This window comes from Strix uralensis, chromosome 3 (assembly GCF_047716275.1).
Source record: "Strix uralensis isolate ZFMK-TIS-50842 chromosome 3, bStrUra1, whole genome shotgun sequence".
Lineage (NCBI taxonomy): Eukaryota > Metazoa > Chordata > Aves > Strigiformes > Strigidae > Strix > Strix uralensis.
The window spans coordinates 61,225,314-61,240,090 of NC_133974.1; the positions used below are offsets into that span (position 1 = coordinate 61,225,314).

At 38.1% G+C, this 14,777-nt stretch overlaps 1 protein-coding gene across 7 annotated transcripts in view; it reads right to left on the bottom strand.

The window, feature by feature from the left end:
• The window catches only part of PTPRK (protein tyrosine phosphatase receptor type K), a 418,363-nt gene that overhangs the window by 159,890 nt on the left and 243,696 nt on the right, over window positions 1-14,777 (bottom strand). For all 7 annotated transcript variants that reach the window (XM_074862468.1, XM_074862473.1, XM_074862472.1 and 4 more), the window contains exon 7: window positions 14,002-14,295. In XM_074862468.1, coding sequence (XP_074718569.1) covers window positions 14,002-14,295 — 294 coding nt within the window. The remainder of the gene's footprint in view (window positions 1-14,001; window positions 14,296-14,777) is intronic.

A 14,777-nucleotide genomic window follows, 5' to 3' on the forward strand; every position in this document is an offset into this window, starting at 1 on the left:
GAAAGACATGTTGATGACAAAAAAATTTCTGTAGCCTTCTCAGAGTTGGAAGGCTACTTCTTCTAATGTGATTTAGCTTATGAAACAAAGTTGAAACTTGCTACACAGAAACCTGCTAGACATGCTTTAACTTAGCTAATAAATGTCAGTCAGAGTAATGCTCTAAAATAGGCAAACTCAAACAATTCAAGTGTTTGCATGTTTTATGCATTTTAAGGCAAATAATTCTCTTTTAAATGTCAAAATGAATTTTTTATTAATTTTCTTTTCCTCTAACTGCCAGCAGAAACTTTCAAGTGAAAGAATTTGAAGGATATTGTCTGTTGTTGTTGTTCATAGCAAATTATATGCACAAAAGCCATATTACAGTAAGAGAGCAGAAGAAAGTATTCAAAAGTTAAAAAATGCCACCTTTGTGATATCAGTAACAAGCTTAATTCAATTTCCTTTCGCATATGCATTATGATATTATGTTTAAACACATTATTTTCCTTAAGACAACACACAAAAATCTATAAATAAAAATGTAAGGTCAACTAATGAGGGTGGCACCAGTTGGAAAAAAGCAATAAATACAACTGGGTATGTATTTTGCCTGCATTCTTTGTGTACTGCTTTTAAATAATCAAACTAGATCGCAGAAGTCGTATCAGAGAACACACATTACTGACAGCTGCAGGAAAATGTAAGTGCAGCAGCATCGGTGTCTTACGGCCTGAACCCTCACACACATTTTGTACGCGGAAGCACATAGTCCACTAGGCATTCATCAGAGAACATCCTGAAAGGTTTGCCTCGCCTGTAAGCTACTGATGTTTGTCGTAATATTAGCTTCACAATCTACCATTTGATTCAGCACATGCTAGGGTAGTTAATCCATCCTATCAGTTTCCCATACTGATGCAGTCACACTACAGGAAAAAGTGTCCCCAATTTGCTCTGTAAATCTAAAAAAATCCAGTTATCCTAACTCTTTAAACAAATTGATCTTGTAATTGCAGCTTAGAAAAGCTTACACTCCTGCTTTAAAATGAAAAGAACAGAAACAGAGGCATACTAAATAGATACTAGCTTATTAGAAAAGTTATTCTGGTTATGCATAAAATATTGATTTTAAAATTTTTTCTTGTATCTGATGCAGATTAAGTATTTTAAATTTTCAAATCCTTCAAATATGGAAGTAGTGGGTTGTTCCACCACACCACAGGTTAAAAAGAAGCAGCAGGATGGCACTGACTATTGCTGGAGGACATTTATTTTCTTCATTTTTATAGTTGGTATCTTAATTTCTCCTTACATATGCAGAAATCTAACAGTTGAACAGCAGTATCTATTAATTCAGAATTAAAGGAAGTTTACTGTAAAACGTGTTTCATCAATATGCAGAATATCATAATGACAGTGAATACTGTCATGGAAAGGCAGGACTTGACTGATACAGAAGATGCAGAACCTCTTCGTCAGCTATTGTAAAAATATGTTCCCACTGAGAAGCAAAAAAATAAAAAAAGTGCATGAAATTCTGCCATAAAACCCAGCGCGTACACACACGCTGATGGGAAGACAGCAGGAAAACAGCAATTGCCTCTCTCCAAGCTATTATGGGAATTAGTACACAGCCACAGGCTACTCGGTTCAGACTGGAGAATGGACTCCAAAAGAGGAGCCAGTTTGACAAAGGGCTCAAGGTTTCACAGGTTTCCTAACCTACAATAACTTAAAGGCTACCAGAAACAAAGCCTCTCTTTTCTAGCATATTCTAGGCACCTCTGCAGCCAGCTTCAAAGGAAACTGGATAACTATTTCCCCATTTCAGTCAGTATACAAAGATCATTCACTATATATTAGCTGAGCTCCAGCAGAGAAACAACTTGACAAGTCAGAAGCTGAAGCAATATGTGTCAAAGAGATTGAATTCCACTTTCATATTAGTACAGAAGAAGACAGTGCATGATTATTGCTTGGAGCATGTGGTTGTTTAGGGGATAATCCTAGCACCTTAACACTGAGAAGTAATGGAAATTGTCTGTCTTGTTCTCATTCTTTCTGAGACAGTCACTTGTGATATGTCTTGTTACACTGCCAGGTCATTTCTCTCTTCAGGCTCCTTAAATATCACCTGTCCAAGTTGACAATACATCTCTCCAGTGATGACATTATGCTTTGTCCCTTGCTAAATAGCTAGATTTTCACTTTACCAAGGATGAAAAGTTACACTTTACTTGCAGAAATTAAAACATATTACAGGCTGGCCACTATGTTAGAGCTCTGTTTCTCAACGCTGCCCATCTGCAAGGACACTCAGCCCCCCAGCAACAAGGCGTCTTACTCTGCAGCAGCCCAGACTTGTGTCCTCTTTATGTTCTTGTTCCTCATAAAGGAAGCTACTCCTGACATGACTAAATTCAGAGAGATGGATTCAATTATTATTTTTTTTAAATAAGAAAGCATATACAATGACTTCTACATTCTTTTAAATGCCCTCACATCCACTGAGAGGAACTTTATTACAGAAGGTGCACTGCTTTGAGTACCCCATTTTCTCTTACCAGCAATTATTCTGTGCAGAAAACAACTCAGCAAACCTCGTTCCAAAAAACAGACCTTCAGCAGCAGAGACAAGAGTTTCTTCGTGAGCAGTCAGTGCTATGTGATACTCAATCCCACTACAAGCCCACACCAGCTGGAGTAAGGCATAGGATGAAACACAGACAGAAGGATGGTGAGAGTAACAGTAGGATATTTAAAACCAGATTTTTGCAATCTAAGGTTGCAAAACCATATTGCAAAGGCTACAAGTCTTTTGTAGTTGCTCTTTATTACAATTGCTGCCTATTTGTTTCCTGGCCTGAGCTGCTGTCTAGACAGACAAAAGGAAGGATGCCCATCACACCTGACAGCCTTATATGGAACTACCATTGCAGGGAGGCTGCTCTTCTGAGGCTGGAAATAAACACACACGGGCACATGTGTGTGCACTGAGAGAACATGTGAAGTGTCTAAGAGATTAGTTTTAGGAGAACAACGTGTATAACAAAAGCACCTGACATCTTCTAATATAAGTCTGTCCACAAGGCAGACTTTCAGAGAGTGCTGAAAGAGCACAGCTCCCACAGAACCCGTTCCCCATTGGGGCGCAGCAGCCCAGCTGAAGCCTCACCCCTGGGAATCCACAGCATATCTATTTCCAAGAGATCTTTAAATCACCTAGAGTCACCACAGAAACCTTTGTACAGACTCAGAACTCCCACCTTAAACTTGCAAATCCTTTCTTAAACACGGAGACAGTAAGCTGATTTGTGAAGGCAATATTGAACAGCAGTAACACTTTTGTTTCCACTGTGGGAACCAGATCAAATTAACACAGGGGAAAAAAACCTAAGTTTGTGAACTGACTTTATTTAAAGCACACAGCAACTAGTAAATTCAGGACTAAATAATTCACAGTAAGACATAAAGATCACGGTTATATATGTTTATTGATTTCTATACAATATTACTGTTGTATATTTTTTTTCCTCATTGTACAAACTATGGGTATATGCTCTGAATATGCCGATCCATAAAGTGACAGTGAAAAATGTCTACCATCTTAATTTGTCTTTCAAACATGCATTCACCACCTTTTCCAATTACTGCTAGGCAAGATAAGTCATATCTATGAAACTTTTTACTTGTTTCTTTTCTGTACATGTTCTTATGCTATATTCATCACTGAATGATCTGCAAACCTTCCACAAGCACGTTACCCAATGTGAGTAATTTCTACAACAATTACTCGTTCTCTCATACATTGTTTAGACAGAAGCATCTGTCTAGAAGTGTTTTTGCTTCTAACTTTTAAATTGTTTCACAGCTGAAGGGAAGAAGTAGCTGGGGGGTGGCGGGGGGTGGGGTGGGGAGGGTATTGTTATATTCCGAAAAACAAAAAAGCTGAGCAACAGAAAAAGAAAACTTGGTAATGGCAACCTAAGTCTTAAGAGGTGAAGTGGCGCACACACACACAAAAAGGGAACATGCTCAACTAGCATGACCCTTAATTACAGCCATTCAGAGGATGGGAGAGAAGTGCTAAGACAGCCAAAAAACAAATTCAGGAATAAATTGATCTCTACTGATTTCTATACAGTATGGTTGCTGCATTCTTCCCACACTCCCCACATCACCCCTTACTGTATCAAGCGAACACCAAGAGTAGACTCTGCATGGACAGACACAAAGAAATGTTGGTCGTACTAAGAGCTGAATGAAGAGCAGTTGTACTAGTTCATTTTCAAAGTGGGGGGTGTCTGTCCACAGGACCACAAAAATGACATCAGTAACAAAATTTGTCACTGAATTAATAAAAATTTCTTCTCTAAAATATGGTCTCCACTGTCCTGAATTCAAATTACAAACTACTTATCTGTAGAAAGCATTCAGACAGATAAAACCAAAATCTCGTTGCAGCCAGCACAATAAAAGTAAGAGAAGTGTTTGCTCTGGAAAAAAAGGTAAAAAAAAAAAAAAAAAAAATCACATGAGGTAAGTGAAAATGAGAGAAATTGCTGGGAAACATGCATATTAACCCTGCTTTCCAAATGGCATGGATACACAAAGTGAATTCATTTGTCAAAGGTGACAAACCAGCGACAAACAGAAAGCAAGTTTCTTGAATCGCAGTTCAGCACTGTCTTCAAAGGTCGTTACTTTAAGGAAATATGGTGCAACTGAACTAGTTTACTTATTTGTAATCATCTAAGCTGCTACAAGTTGTAGACTGTGAATGCAGCATATCATATTCCCAGTGGGTGCCTCTGACATTTCAGCCTAATTGGTAGAGTTCATTTTACAGACAAAAAAAGGTACATTGTCAAATATAGTTGCACCAGTCACTCAGATTCAGCATAATCCTCTAAAATAAAGGTAATAAACTGCAAAATGTGTGCTTATGGTAACTGTTAGTATCTGAAATGTTTAATTATCTGAATGATAATTGAACATGCTGCCATTTCCAAGAGTAATGAAATAGCTTTCAGCAATTAATGACCTGGAAAACAAAATGCATAAAATAGTTTTAAAAGGTAATATGAAATGAAAAATACTAATATACAAATGAAATGGTAGGCTGTTTATGCAGTGGGGTTGGAGATGTGAAACAAGGAAAATATATTTCAACCACATGAGAAATCATTGCCTAAATTACGTCTGCATCTCTAAAACCAGTATTAATTCTGGTCACGTCACAGCTTAACAACAAGATTTTGTTTCCAGATTCTAAGTTTCTGCCATAATTCTTTTATTTTGGTTTCTTAATCCTTCTTACAACAACCTCTTGTACAACACCATACCTTTAACTCTATAGAACAGGATGCTACGCGGATTTAAGGAAGGGTTGGGGAGATGGAGACAAAGGGTTTGAGTCAGAAGAAACTAATTTGATAAGCAATCTCAAATACGCACCTTCAAAAGCTTTGAAACAGTCTCCAATACTAAGAAAAGGGTGAGAAATTTTGCTCTGGTTTACACAGTCAAGGCCTACAGGAGCTCTTTTAGTTCCAGTGCCCAAGTGACAGCCCTAATGGTCAGTGATCCCCACGTTGTGTCAGCCCATCCCTAGGGCCTGAGCCCCTCCTTCTCCCACTCTGTACATACGGACTACTTTGTTTTTATTATACTGCAGCTGGCCTACCTGAAACATAGATTAGCATCACTCAAACCACTGTAAAATAGTAACTCAATTCTTTTTTGAAGTGTTTTTTTTTTTCTACCACTTTCATAATCTTTTGCAATTTGCCAGCTTTATTGTAGTTATATTTTCTTTATAAATTACATGGAACTGTTCCTGATAGGACCCAAACAGAAATGTTTATTCAGTTAATCCATAAAAACGGTTTTAGATATATCAGCCAGTTCTTCTCCATTTGAGTTGATTTTATCCTGGTTTCTTAATCAAAATGTTTTATATCAAATTAAATGCATTACAGAAGAACAATATTGCCTTTATTAACCAAATCTGTAATCTAATTTTAAAAAATCAAGTTATTCTGACAAGATCAGTATTCCATAAGCCTGTTGACTGTCTCTAATTATATTACTTTCTTAATTCTTCATTAATCAACCCTTGTATTGGCTGTTTCATTATTCTGTTTAGAATTAAAGTCAAGATGACAAGCTTTTAATTAATTGGGTGATCCTGATCCTTCATGTCAGTATTTTTAATATTTGTTTTCAAGTCCTCTGGAACATTCCAGGACTGCTCCAGTTTTTTTGGGTTTGTTTTTTGGGTTTTTTGTTTGTTTGTTTGTTTTTGTTGTTTTTTTTTTGTTTGTTTTTTTTTTTTTTTTTAAACAGCAAACAAAACCAGGTAACATTAAGCATCTTGACAAGCCATTTTAGGATTCTGGACCTACTGACCACCTGAGGTGTAATTTGACATCAGCTGCTGCTTAATATGCTCCTCAACTTACTTTGATAATGGAAGCTTTTTCATTATCATACCATACAAAAGCATCACCTGGCCCATTCTCCCTCTCAGCACCAGCAGGAGGATTTACTGAGAAATAAAATGAAAAAAGTGAAATTCACTCAGTTTTGTGTCACACAGTCTAGGTTCAAATTAGGAGGAAAGAATTATGCTGCCCACTTCCAAAATGAAGCAAAGTTGAAAAAAATAAGAAAAGCAAACAAGAATTAAATGAAAAACAAAGATTCATCTAGCAGAACGAAGCCCAAAGAATCAATGTCAGTAAGAACCAGAGCTTTGGTGAAGCCTGTCCTAACTCTGGGAGGATGTTAATTTGAACTTTATCCAGATCTCACACTAGCATGAATGAAATGGTATTTCTCTGTAATGGCTTTGGAGGAGAAAGACATATGGGGGAGAGAGAAAGAATAAGGAATGCATTTGGGAAATCTCATCAACATCCCTCCCCCCCCCCAGCACATTCTGCTGGTACTGCTTTCCTCTTCTACTCTTCCACATTGCCACTCCTGCTATTCACAGCCCTTTCTACCTACTCCACGCTACTCTGCTGATAGTGCCAAAATAACAGTGAAAAATAAGTGTTTCCAAAAATGTACATTTAAGTGTTGCAATGACCAGAGCAACTTTCAAAACCTTATTCAAATTTTCCCTGCTTAATTTTTAACAGTGATAAATGAAAATACAATAAAAGCAAGTCCTATGAAAGTTTATTTAGGTACTTACAAATTCTCAAAGACTACAAAAGTAATATTGCACCCCTAAACAGCTGAGACAACTTAATTATGAAAGCAAGCTAATTAAAGTATCAAGCACACTAATGAATCATACTAAAAAATTATTTATTTCAGTTGAAATTATAATAGAAGTCACAGTTCAAAAAAAAGCTCCAGTCTTCTGAAAGGGTAAGATTATCTCAGCCTGCAGTCATGTTCTTTGGAAGCGAACACAGACCAAGAATCTGTGAACATCAGTCCCCAAACTCAGAGGAAGCTATAATCAGGCTCTGAGTTATCTGGCCCGGGTGCACCCATAGCATTTTCAAGTGCTGCAATATGAATTATTGCCCACGTCCATTCTTTTACAGCTGGAATGGGCGCCGTGGATTAATGTACCGCAATACATTTTCTTGCCACAGACAGTGCTCCTCTTGGAAGTGTGATCTATTGACTAGTCACACGCACTTTGGATAAATCACGACGGTCTCCGTGCCGTGGCACGCTCGGCTTTGGGAAAAGCCGCCGAACAAGCTGAGGTGAGACAGGAGATGGAGGAATTGCTTGCAAGACAGGGGAGCTCGGGGTGGGGTTGGCAGCTGCTCTTTTTGTTCCCCCAGCCTCCCTCACACAGCTGTAGTGGTATCCTGACTTAGTGTCCTTTCCCAGAGAGAACCACTAACTTCAACTGAAGGGCTTCCCTCAACTTGGTGGACTTTGCACTGAAGCCCTGACTGCCCAGCATGTCAGGTGTCAATGACCACAACCACGTCTTGCTGTAGCTAACTTGTCCTGCCCTGCCCACTGGTAGACACCTCAGAAAGAAGGCAAAGGAAGAGGTCACTGCACACAACAGAGGCTTTGAAAAGTGGGTGGCCATGTTAGAGGAACCCACCTACCGAGGTCTGCTACCCTAACCCTAAGTGAAGAGCAGTGTGGTTCACTGCCAAATATAACACTACACAATAAAGAACTAGACACGCACAAAGCTTATCCCAAAAACGAAGCACAAGAGAATTCAGGAAACCCATGTCTCATTGTATAACATGGCACTCACAATGTCACAGGAAGAAAGTTTCCAGTTAGTGCAGAGCGAGCTTGCAGCTGCAAATACCAAAAAAATGATACTAAGCAAGGCTGAATATAGCGAACAAAAAAAGTTGAAAACTAATTTAGGGGAGGTCAGTGTCTGAACTTGCAGTTTGCTGCCAATTCAACTGAGTCATCAGCATTGTGCTCCTTTGAAAAAGAGGACAGCATGCTTAATTTACACAATCTGACAAGAACTTGGCTAGGCAGTCTGCCTGCTCTCCTGCTAGGTAAGTCAGCTGCACTACGGTCCTTTCTTATGGATATAAGCATCATTAGGATTCTATATGTGGTATGGGTATCTGAACAGTGGCAAGCAGCACAATAAGCAGAGTATGGTCACATGTGCCAGCTGATGGTCCAAATCTGATAGCTTTTCTACAGGATGCTCTCTCAGTAACAATTCTGGTATTCAATCCTAAAGGGAATATGATGAAGTTCCTTAGTCCAGACTTTCTCCATTGTTTAAATACCATTTTTTTTCCCCATATGATAGCCAACTGGTAAACCTATATGGAACAAGAGACTGGTGCATTTGGTATCTGATAGCAAGATCTTAAATGTTTCCAATTACTACCTGGCCAAAAGCCCAGAAACAGTCATGAGTGCCAAACATTTGTAAAAACAACAGCAACTTATAAATATTGGTGTAATGTGAGTCCTTCTGCAATGACAAATGTAAAATAATTTCTGAAGTATCCCATTCGTTTAATTTCAAGTTGCTAATCTTTAGTTTATTCTAAGAGTGTTCAACTTGTAAACAAAAACATGAGTAATAAATACATGTAATTTAAGTGCTCAAAATGTATTTAAGCTCCTCTTGAAGCTGTACCGTAAGTCTCTAATGATACCTACTTCGAGGGAAAAAAGGTAAAGATTCTGTTTGAAACATTAAGATAGATGCTTTGCTGTAAACATCTTCTCTCTGTCCACTTTTAAAAAAATTTAAATGATTGCAAATTACACATTTATCTGTACTTTTATTAGCTTTCAAAGATTTAAACAATAATTTAAGATGCACTACTGCAAGAGACACAAATAAAGAGCATAGCTAATCCATTCAGTGCCATATTTTCCAGAACCCTCCTGTGATGTTGACTGTACCCAATTTTACAAGCCCATTGCCTCACATACCAACATCCTAAATTCTCATGTACAGCACACAGCAAAGCCTATAAATCCAGCTCACAACCTTGAACCCTCCACCTCCACTCTGCAAAGTGTAAAAGGCAAACACCACCAACTGAAGCAGCACTCTACACATCCCACATCGGCACAGGCAGATTCTATACTGCACTGTCCCTTTTGCTCCAGTCATTTTAAAAATCAATCACAATTTTTCTGTAACCAGAACAACATTTTAGTTCTCCAGATGGCTATGCAAGGTCACTTTCTCAATAGCAACATCACTGGGGTCCCTCTGTTAAAAATCCCAAGGAAATGAACAAAAACATTAAGCTTGCTTTTGTTTTTCAATGTTTCCCCATGTTTTGCTTGGGCTTTTTTTTGCTAGAGGTGAATTCAGCACTATCCTGTATCCTATGTATTTTGTTTTCAAAATTAATTAATGTGCAAACTGTAAACATTCTGCACTTCAAAAAGGCAGGCAGAAAAGCAGCCCAGCTCCCAAGCCTTCAACTGCAGGCGATCATATGCCAGTGCTGCACTGCTGAACCAGCATCTCTGCTATTGTACCTTGAGGCTGGCTGTTACCAATAGCTAGCTCTCTTCGATGCATAACGATTTTGAACAAAATAATAATAATAATAATAATAGTTCCTTTCTCAGCTCTAATAAAGCTACAAAGCTTCCCCTCCCCCTTACTCATTTTATTATCAAAACTAAATAATATGGTAACCGTTTACCCAAATCAAGCCATTTGGAAAAAACTAAAACCACACAGGACTCTTTCTCCAACTGCTCTACAATTCTTCATGTTTTACTGAAAATCACACCCTTGCACTGAACTTCAGTAAAGCAGGAACAAGCAATTCCACTGTGTACATATATTAAGCTCTGGACAGGCTGAACTATTGACCTCCTTTGCCACTAAAATATCAGTTAATCATAAAACTGAGCTGTGAGCTGTTACTCAGAAGCAGAGAAAAACTTCTAATTTACAGTTGATAAAGCAGGCTAAGTGGACAATTTTAGATTACCACATTTTCTACACCACCCCACTCCCCCACCCCCCCGCAAAGGAAAGGCAATCACAACTCAGAGGATACGCTCACGACAACACATCCCAAAGCCACAGAAAACAGCCTTAAGGAGTACTTCTGATTAAAGCGCAACTCTCTGCCTTTCATTTTGGTTTTAAAATGCTTGAGAAGTGAATAATTTGAGCAATGACACCAGGCAAGAGGTGCAGTCATACTGAAATAAAGCGCAGGTGCCCCATGAGAATTGATGGGGAGGAAGGAGCCTTCAGCATCAGCAGCTTGAAATTATTTGTGCCTAACCACACGCAGCCAGGAACACAATGCCACGCTCGGCACTGACTTCAGCTGTGTTTAGAAATAAAAATACAAAGCATACACCTGGCTATTAAGGAGAATAATGTCAGAAAATAATGTTTTGCTTCATATGTTTTAGTCTTACTTCAGCTGTTTAAAAACACTCAGTGGTTTCATGTATTTGACTGCTCAGCACTACCTTTAATTGCAGACTGGTAAAACAATGCACAAGTTTTCTAGCAAAATGCTGTCACTCAGCTTCAGCTCAGGACAGATTACCTGGGAAATGTTGGGTAGACAAACAGGCTGTCGGAGGACTTAAGTAGTGGAAGAATTATTTCTTCATTAGAAAACAATCTTGTTTAGCATTAGCGGAAACATTTACTAAATGAATCACCAGACACTGGTTTTGCTATGAGGAAGACAGAAAATGATCCAAATACCTAATAATAGAAGTGAATGTCTGATACCGAGATAAATACAATCATCACTCAAATCGTTCAGAACTAGGATATATCTCCATCAAAGCACAGACCAAATGATCAATAATATGTTATTAAGAAATGTCATGATATTATAAATACTGAATGAATTATGGAAAAATAATTTTGAATCTTCACTTGAAAACAATGCTAATATTTACTTAGGTCTTAAACAAACAGAAAGCAGAATGCTAACCTATTCTTATTGATGTGTCAATGAGTTTGCTATTGCTGCTATTTAGAATGTAAACATTAAAAACTCATCAGATCAACGTTTGCTAATGGGTGCTTTTTAATCCATACAGAGAGCAGTCAAACTTCATGCTGAAAATTCACTTATTTCCCACTAGTCCAATTGACGCTAAGCAGATAATCAATTATAACTTGTTCCAGAATTTGAACTAATGCATACAAAACTTATGGAAAGACAAAATTGACAAAGAACATCGACAGAAAAGAGAGTATCTGTCTGAAAAATAAGTGATCTTGTCAGAAACAAGAATTAGGAGTAATTGAAGAATCTCCAGAAAGAAGACACTGCGGCGGAGATGTCATCTAATATAGCACAGTAAATCACCTGCCAGTCACTCGTACAATACCAGCAGCAGAGACTGCAGGGCGAGCTATTCCATTCCAGAGAGCTTTACCTTCTCTTATAAATCTTCTCTTCAGAAGAGACTATTTTTTATGTTTATAGCTTGCCTTTTATGAGCAAAATATTTTTAAAAAATATTCATATTGACTTGGGCTTGCAGTTGTCTTACAGAAGTCTTGGGGAAACACCATGGAAAAAGAAGGTCTGTCTTCATTTTCCAGACAGGTGAGGAGACAGCAACCTGGTGCCACCCCTGACTCATCCCTGATGCTGGGCATACTCCTTCAGTCTCCTCAAAGCCTTGCTGACTCACCTTTTTCTAATTGAAGATGGTTAATAGTAACATTTATTCATCTTCACTTTCACAGAATAAGAAGAACCAGTCTTACTGCAAGGTAAACAGCTCAAAATGGTATTATTATTAATATTGCCATGGAAGTTCAGATTTTTCTTTTCAAGTGTTTTTTTGATCTGGTTCATTTCATAGTGGATTAAATTGAGTTGAAAATTTGTCTCAAGACAGACTAGATTTTGGTGCCTTATATGTGGGTGTTAAGTTAAAAACAAATTAAAAATAAAGTCACACCCACAATGATGCTGTTTCCCCTAACTGGCTTCTAAAAATACATCACATAAATCCTTTCTTTTCCTTTCCCATTAAAAAGCTTTAGTCTGTCACAACCTGGGTAAATGAAATTATATTTTTTCAAGCACTGGAAAAAAGAACCTGAACATTTGGGATCTGTTAGTCTTAGCTCAGTCTCTTTGAAACAGAGCTGTTTTCAAATTCCTGCTTTTTCAGAACAATGCCTAAACCAATTCAGTACAATAAATCAATGCTTTAACCTTACTTAGATCTAACGACTGCCATCTTAACTGAGATGGACACACAGATCTTTTTACTTCACAGGAAAGTGACTAAATTATAAATAAGATCACAAATTCAAAAAAATGCCTTCGGTTTAGTCTTGCTCCAGCTGTGTGCCTCAGCTTCCAACAGTACTATGCCCAACTTCAAAAAACACTAGAATTTTGGGATTCATATCTATTGACCTGGTCCACTTGAAGTTCTTGCTTCTGATCCAGACCCTAAGACTCTACCTTTTTTAAATAAAATGAGTGGTTGTCCTTGCTTAGATGAGAACCTGAACAGCTGTCCCACTGAGGTCTGTCATCAACTTGTGAAAAGAAATATTTCATTTATGTTTGTTTTACATATGTACACATATACATGACACATATCTGCAACTGCAGCTCTTCTTTCTTATTATTTTAACATCGTTTTGAATAGATCGTTATCAGCACTCTTTGCTAAATCTAATATACTGCAAACTTTAAAATACGGTCAGGCCCCAAAAGTCCCGAGATTAACAAAAAAACCCCCATGGTTTAATTTCCGCTTTTTTGCCTCCCAGTCTGATGTTCAAATCTATAATTTTTCTCCTCTACAACTATGAGACATAGGTATTATCTTTCTTCTTATGAAAGCTGAGATTTAAATAACTTTAAGTAGCTTTAGAAGGAACAGCATATAACACAAGTTGGCAGTGCTTAATCTTCTTGGTGCTGGCCATGCAGGGGCACTCTAACAAACCAGAAGCAGACTGCAGGATTCAGCAGTACTTGATTTTGGTGGTGGTAATCAAAAATGGAGAAAACACTCTATTAATATTTGCAATTGTATTTTAGGAGTTAAAAGATTTTAATAGTTGTATTTTAGTTGTTGGAGATTCTGGTATATCTGCTTGGAAAAAGAAAAATTACACAGAAGTACACTACATTTCTTGTAAAATGCTATTTCTTAAACAGATTTTTCTTCCCCATGCAAGTTCCTTTATGTGCAAGGTTACTTAAAATGTAAGGGAAAATATGAAGGTGAAAAAACAGGTGGATTGTCCATTCCAGAAATGAAGACATCTCCTTCTTTGCATGAGGAGAAGTAAAATATTTTCTTAGCTTTCTAACATCCTGGCTCCTAAGCTACCCTCCCAGGGTTAGCAAACAGCAACCTACACAGTGACCAGGCAAAGCAAGGGACACACCAAATCCTCATTGGCCCAGAAACCTGGGGGACCTATGGATGCCAAGGAAACACTTAAGTTCTGCTAAAAGTTAATTAGAGCCAACAAACCCACCAACCAATTAAATCATTAAATAAAGAGTTTTGTTTGCTTGTTTGTTTTTCCAAAGCAGCACTCACCGGCACATTTGGTCCTGGTGATGAGCGGTGGTCCTGGCTGCCCAGTCCCACCTTCACCTGGTCTGGTGAGCAGGACCCGAATCTCATATTCAGTGTCAGGGTCCAAGTGCCAGAGCTTGTAAGTCGGTGCATTGACAGCATGGGTTTCAGTCCAGGTCCCAGATGTCATTCGGTACTCCACTTCTTTCAGAATAATGGGTCCGTCCCCAATGATTGAGTTGGCATTCAGCTGAATGAGCAAGTATGTGGGCCCAACGCCCAGCAGCTGCGGGGGTGCTATCGGCCGAGGTGGCTCTGTAGGGGAGACAAAAAAAAAAAAAAAAAAAAATCCAGTGATAAAATGAAAGCTGGAAAACCCATTAAGAAGAGGGCTCCTTCCACAGAAAGTTGTCAAGTTTTGATCAGCAAAGATTTCAAAACTCAAAAGCAAAATCAAAGTGACATCAATGAAGAAAAGCTGAGGAGAATTTCAGCTGATGGAAGCAAGTGGTACACCACTGGCATCTGCCCAATGCTATTTTTTCCATGTAAAAATCTCAGCTAGGGACCACAAAATCCTAGTTGATTTACATATTGCTACTTCTTAACATTTTTTCTGAAAAAAATCTGGGTTCATGCTCATTTATATAATTTACTATGGCAATAACTTGAGATTTTCAGAAACATAACTGATTTTCTTTTATTGACAGAAGCCACATATGTACTTTACTTTAAGAAACAGTTACAATAGTTGATACAGTAGCCCTGCACAAAATATTCTTGAATATCACTGCAGT